Below are 6,649 nucleotides of genomic sequence, written 5' to 3'. Positions count from 1 at the left end.
TTTTCTGTTAATTTAAGGGGAGCTTTTACAAAAAAAATAAATAAATAAAACAAAAATTTACATTTGTTTGATGCAGTTACTGAATAATTTGCCTTACGATTTCATGTGAATTCAGATGGACAAACCAAAATATACCCTGGAGAATAAGAGGTTAAATTCTGTCTGTTCTCTGTCAGAGTCTGAAGAGATGGCTCGCTGCTGAAGGCAGTGACCGAGGCAATGATGGACAGCATCGATTGTTTGGACAGTTGGACTTCCACTCACACATTCAGTTGTGGTCTATCCATGACTGTGTGCCTGGAAGTGGGGTATGATATTTAACATATTTTAGAGTGCTTTCCAGTAAAACACAGGACGTTTCCTGATTAGGCTTTATTTTTTCTTGTACATGCTAAGGCCACGTGGCACGTGGGGTCCCAGGGTGCATCATAATCACAGTTTGTTAGACATCCAAACAAATAGTCATAAATTTTACCCAACACCACTGTAAACAGTCAGAGCAACAGTTTGCAACACCCCCAGTCAAATGAGATGTTCTGTTGATTGCCAGAGTTAAATAAGTTAAAGCTTCCTCTACAGAAAACTAAATTAACCTTTGTGTGGTGTTGATGTGTTTGTTACTCAGTGGTCTGGTGGACCCACCACATTATTGTTTTTTTAAATCATACAGCCATAACAAAATACCAGATGTTTAAAATATCACAAGTGTCCAGCGTAGGGTTCTCCTTTAGCAGCTGTAGCCAGTCAGCAGCTTGTCCATGTTGTCCACCCTCACACACACACACAACACACACACACACACACACACAACACACACACACACACACACACACACACACACACACACACACACACACACCTACACACACACACACACATATACAAACACATACATACACAGACACACACACACACTAACAGCAGGCCATGTAGGAGGAAAACAGAGTGAAGGACACAGCACCTCCACACTTTTATTCCTGCGGGTTCAGCCCAACACCACATGTGTAATATAAATGTGTGGGGGGTGAACAGTTTGAAGACACTGAAAATGTGTTAAATAAATCACATAATTTTGTCTTTTGGTAAACATTAAAAAACCCACAGACCCCAACACCACTCAAGGGTTAAGTACAGCATTTTTCTGCAAATTTTAGTGCACAATTTCTGTTTCATTTGATTTTGACATATTGGAAAAAAAGAAGATAAAATAAATGTGCCATAAGCTTCACACACAGGCCCCATTTTATGCTTTATGTTTTTTCTCAATTTGTTAAATTCAGAAAATGAACTGTAATTGTACATTAAGATGTTGTCTGTAGAGGAGGTGTTAACTTATTTTTGCTTGGAAAATTAACAAAACATCATTTGACCAGAGGTGCCCAACCCTTTGCATACAACTGTAGGTACCCAGCAAACACACTCTGATCCGATTACTCAAATGGTCATGTACACACCATACTCTGATCTAGAAATCCGATTAAGAAATCTGATAAAGAGGCTGGATTTTAGCTCAGTAGTCAGATTTCTCAGTGCAGGTAAACTCTTACTCTGATTTCTTTCAGATTTCTCAGTCTGCGCAAGAGCGAGAATGACGGCGGTACCCGATAAGAAGAAGCAGCGTTACCGCGAGATGGCTGCGAAACACTTTTGGAGAAGCACTGAAACCAAACACAAAATGACATATTTAAATATTCTTCAACTTCTAGATGATGTATGTTCATATTTTCAGGTAAAGTGGTGCGATGTTTTAAAAAAAGCCGTGGCATGAAGTTACGTTTACGTCACGTCTTCGTCTGTGAGTTTATTGGCTGGTTGTAAAGCAGAAATCCATCACTGTCTGACTCATGCAGACCCGGAGTTTCCTATTATCTGATTATTCAAGCGCATGTAAATATGTTGATCGGATTACTGACAAAATCTGATTTTCCGCAGTTATCAGATTATGAAGTGCATGTAAATGCACTCAGTGTCCCGATGTTGTCTACTTTCTTACAATGTTGTGTAAGGGTCCAGTCTGTGCCGCTGGCCAGCAGAGGGCGATGCCGGCAAGGTGCCTAGCCTGCGCCACCGGCCGCCAGCAGAGGCGAAGTGCCATAACTTCAGGGAACTCCAATTCCCAGAAGCCCTCGGGCTGATTAGGCCCACCTGACACACCTGTGGACTCCTCTACTTAAGGCTGTGGCAAACAGCAGCCCTTTGTCACACCTTTGTAGAGGGGTGACCGGTATGGTACACAGCCCAGGTGGGTATTTAAACAAAAAGAAAAGAAAAACGAAAAGAAAAGGAAAGAGGGCTGAAAAAGCAAGAGAGAGTAACTGCCCCAAAACTACTTAAAAAAAAAAAATAACTCAAGAAGCCTTGAGCTACAAACGGCTCCAAGCCATACAAAAGGTGTTTGCTCCACTAACAGCAAACAAGTGAAACCTAAAGTCTGCCTTCCCCTCATAATTACAGAGGAAGTAGCTTCTGTTTTCTCATTAACTTTTCTTTCACATTTCTAGTTCAGCCTTTGTTTGAGTTGCTTCCAGCGTTTCCTTTGTTTGCTCTTTTCCCGCCTTTTTATTTCCCGTTCCCTGAGATGTTTTCCCCATTGTCACCTGTGCTTCCCGGTGGTACAGCGGTAACTCTATGGACCGCCGATCAGCACATCAGTGGTTCGAGCCTGGCTCTGGGTCAGCTCAACCCCAATGTGCCAAATTCCCACTCCATTGCTTCAATAAGTTTATTTAACACCCTTTTTCACAGGTTTTGATCTTTGCACTTGGGTCCACCTGCCTGCCGTCCCGTAACACGTTGTCAAAAGGTGGTGCTGTTTACGTTGTCTGAACAAGGTTGTCACAACGTTGTCACAACCTCATTATTCAGTAACGTTGCCATACGGTGTTATGACCACCTGTTAGCAACTGAGCAAAATTCCATGGAGTTCCACTCACAACATAACAGATTCTAGGAGATTCTAACAGAGGATTCTAGGAGGTTGTGCCAATGTAATGACTACATTGCCCCTTTGTTGTCACAATGTTGTCAGATAACGTTGTCATAAATTCCTGTGAAATTAGATTTCAATGTTTTGACAACATAAATGTGTTTGCAGGGCAGATCTTGTTTTGCCAGTTTCAGTTTTTGATGTCTTGATAATGTGATACTGAGTTGTGCTCCTGTGCTCAGTGTTCAGTAGAGCTGTTCAGGTCCAGAAATTCTTGAGTTGACTTCCAATTCCAAAAGTCATGACATGAGCCCCTTTCATTCACATAAACCTTTATGTGGAAATTTAATGGAAATGCAAAGGGACTAAGAGTGAATACATGCTGGAGTTGAAATGGCAGTAAGATTGAGGCCTTGCAAAGGGTTTATGTGTGAACAGAAGCTGATTCATTACTGGGAATTTTGTTGATTATAGCACTAAAGATGAATATTTCTACGTTTTTGTTTTTCCAGTGCTAAATTCAGGTTTCATGTTGATAGAGCATGCTTTGTATATGATTCTGAAGGCAGACAGCCCAGAAGCAGAGGCAAAATCTGCCCTGTGTGTGTGTGTGTGTGTGTGTGGCTGCTGCTGTGAAAAAATGACGCGTGGATATTCATGAATATTAATTATAAGCCACTTTTTGTTCTAAATTATACATTTTACTTTGTTTTCCACCTTGTCAAACATACAATACAGCCTATTATATGGACCATTCTACTAAATTAGTCCAAACTGTGGTCCAAAAGTAAAAAAAAACAATTAAGCATTCAGATGTTAGATATTTACAAGGATTATGTTATGATTTATTTGAATCCTAGGCAGCAATAAGCTAAATATATATTAAATCATCATTTATAGGGTACTTTCTATTGGGAGGTGTCTTTCCCAATCCGTACCCCCTAAATTTCAACTTGTGGAAATAATTGTTAACTTTTTTTTAATAGTGAAGTTCAAAGGTTCAGAGTTTAATTTTAGAATAGCTTAACTGGTTTTGCACTCAATTTAAAATCAAATTAAATTTGCATGTTATCCTACAAAATATGATGCAAAAACATACCGCTCCTTTTTTCATGAGAAGTGATGATGCTATGTCAGTGTATGTCCTGTCAAGCAGTGGCTTTGTGGGCTACTTTTGAACTACCACCACATATAAACAAACAAATGTCTTGACATGAACGTTTTAGTTTATTTTTGAAGCCACTGTAAAGATGCTCAACTAAGCATCTGCTAAAAATTCCAGCCATGAGCAGCTGCTCTTTCCTACTGATATAGTGTCCATCAATATCATGCTCGAAAATAAACCTATTCTAAGAATCTATGTTGGATATTTTGAGAATACTCAACTTTGGAAAGCGCTCTACTCTTCTGGAAGGACTTAAACTAGATGTTGGAACATTACTGTGAGGATTTGATTGTATTCAGATATGTATTCAGATGGTATTGAGATTAAATGATTAGTTCCACAGTTCCGCTGCTCCAAGGCCCAATGCTGGGAAGCTTTCTACCCTTTTAAGCTGCTGTTTGGCACTGGGCATGATGACCTTAGGCTCATGTATGGCTCCTCCAGAGAATCTTATTCTCAAAATCAAGAAAAAGAAGAACTTTGCCATCCGAACTGATTACATGTACAGATTTTTAAGTTAAAAATACCATAATTTCTGCAGCAAACCATGTTTTGTTTTTAAATTACACTTTGTTAATGTTAATGCACTAAAGTTACTTGTCATTCAGAAATGTCAGCAAAATAGACTTCGCATTCGTAGCAGTCGTTCTAAATATTGCAGTAGGTTTTAGTAATATTTGCTAAAACTCCAACAGCACTGCTGTGTCTGATCCACTCGTATTAGCGCAACACACACCAACACACCACCACCACGTCAAGGACAGGGTAAAAGGGGGCTAACAAAGTATGCAGAGAAACAGATGGACTACAGTCTGTAATTGTAGAACTACAAAGTGCTCCTATATGGTAAGTGGAGCTGATAAAATGGACAATGACTGTACAAGGTAGGTGTACTTCATAAAGTGACCGATCAGTGACTGGCCACATGGGGCTCCTTCCAATATAATTGCATAATTGAACAGCACCACCTGGAGGAGACATTCAGGACTCTTTCATATATTCTCCTCAGACAACTCAAAGTTCATGCCCATTTTATAACATCATTTGGAGCTGACTCAGCAGTCAGAGTACAGACACACAGCTCCAGTTTCCAGAGAAAACAAATATGCTTCTCTAAATCTACAGTACGGCCACAGCCTGGTGTGACTCCTGCTGAGGGTTATGGATAAGGACAAAAACCAGGGTGATGGTAATCCATTCCCAAAACACAACCTACCCAACCTGCTCAAAATTTTGCATAACATTAGCCTGTTTTTAGAACTAAATACAGCCTGGCTAAGCATGAGCAAAGCATCATGGGAACCAAAGCATGTTCTGAAACAACAGTATTCAACCCCCCTTAAAAGTAATCAGATTTGTCTCAGTTATAAATGACTTATTTGACTTTATTGTTGCAAACTAATATGCTCTTAAAGTAATTTTCAAAGTTCATGATTTCTCAGCAGACCTTTAGAAACTGAAAAATGCTGTTCGCGTAAACATTCAACCCCTTCAGACTACTACTTGGTAGAGCCACCTCTTGCTGAAGTAACAGCTTTAAATCTGTTGGGGTATGTTTCTACCAGCTCACTGTTTTGGGAGTCATTTTTGCTCATTCTTACTGGCAGATTTACTCCAGGTTGTTCAGGTTGGTCAGACGATACTCCTGGACCGCAATTTTCAAATAGTGCCACAGATTCTCGATTTGAGGTCTTTGATTTGGCCATTGTGGAACATTCACCTTTTTGTTGTTTAGCCCCTGTTCAGGTGCTCAACTTTTAAATACACCCACAGTGCCCTCTAGTGGTAAATGTGCTGTTTCTGCAATATTTGGTTGGATGTTTTTGAACACCAGTTATGGGTTTTTAGCTGTTATAGTTTTGAGCTGTGATGTGACTAAGTCTTAAAATATGAAAACTTCTACATGTGGATTTTGATTTGTGCATTTTATTGCAAACCATGCCGTTTTCTTGGCTCAGGCAGATCCATATTTCTTGAAGTATCAGTCGACATCCAATGCAAAGGTGTGTAATTTCGTGTCTGTACAGCCAGCAATATATTTAAATAAAACAATGCAATAGGCTTGAATACAACATTGTCTCATAATTATAATACATAAAATAAAGTTACATGCATCGATGGCAGCAGTAGGGCAGTGTAGTGGTTAGTGTATTGAGCTGTTCTGGCCATGTTTAGATGGAATTTCTGTATCTGTATGGGATGAGTGTTAGAGTTCATAAACTGAGAACCTGTGTGTATTTATATATGATCTTTAAAAGTATGCCCTAAATGACCCAGTAGTTGGCCGCAGAGTTGCGGTGGAGTTCAGGTATTGCTTGTGTGTGTGTCCACATTCTCTTGGCTCTCACTAGATGCTGATTTGGACATGCACAACCAAATGAAGATGAATAATCCTGAAAAGACAAATGAAAAATGGTTAAGATCCATCAAAAATCCCTTCGAAGAACAGTACTTTTCTCGTCTTAGAAATGTTTTATGGCATGTATACTTGATGATGATATTACATTCCTAATGCTACATGCCAACTTCACTGCCCCTCGCCTTTGCTGACCACAAGG

General features: G+C 39.7%; 1 protein-coding gene across 1 annotated transcript in view; it reads right to left on the bottom strand.

Moving 5' to 3' along the window:
- Positions 1-6,296: 6,296 nt before the first annotated feature.
- Positions 6,297-6,649, bottom strand: part of LOC118818664 (adhesion G-protein coupled receptor G2-like) — a 28,074-nt gene continuing 27,721 nt past the window's right edge. The window contains exon 15 of the mRNA XM_036585952.1: positions 6,297-6,484. Coding sequence (XP_036441845.1) covers positions 6,396-6,484 — 89 coding nt within the window. The 3' untranslated portion in view covers positions 6,297-6,395. The remainder of the gene's footprint in view (positions 6,485-6,649) is intronic.

This window comes from Colossoma macropomum, unplaced genomic scaffold (assembly GCF_904425465.1).
Source record: "Colossoma macropomum unplaced genomic scaffold, Colossoma_macropomum, whole genome shotgun sequence".
Classification (NCBI taxonomy): Eukaryota; Metazoa; Chordata; class Actinopteri; order Characiformes; family Serrasalmidae; genus Colossoma; species Colossoma macropomum.
This window is presented reverse-complemented; position numbering and strand designations above follow the sequence as displayed.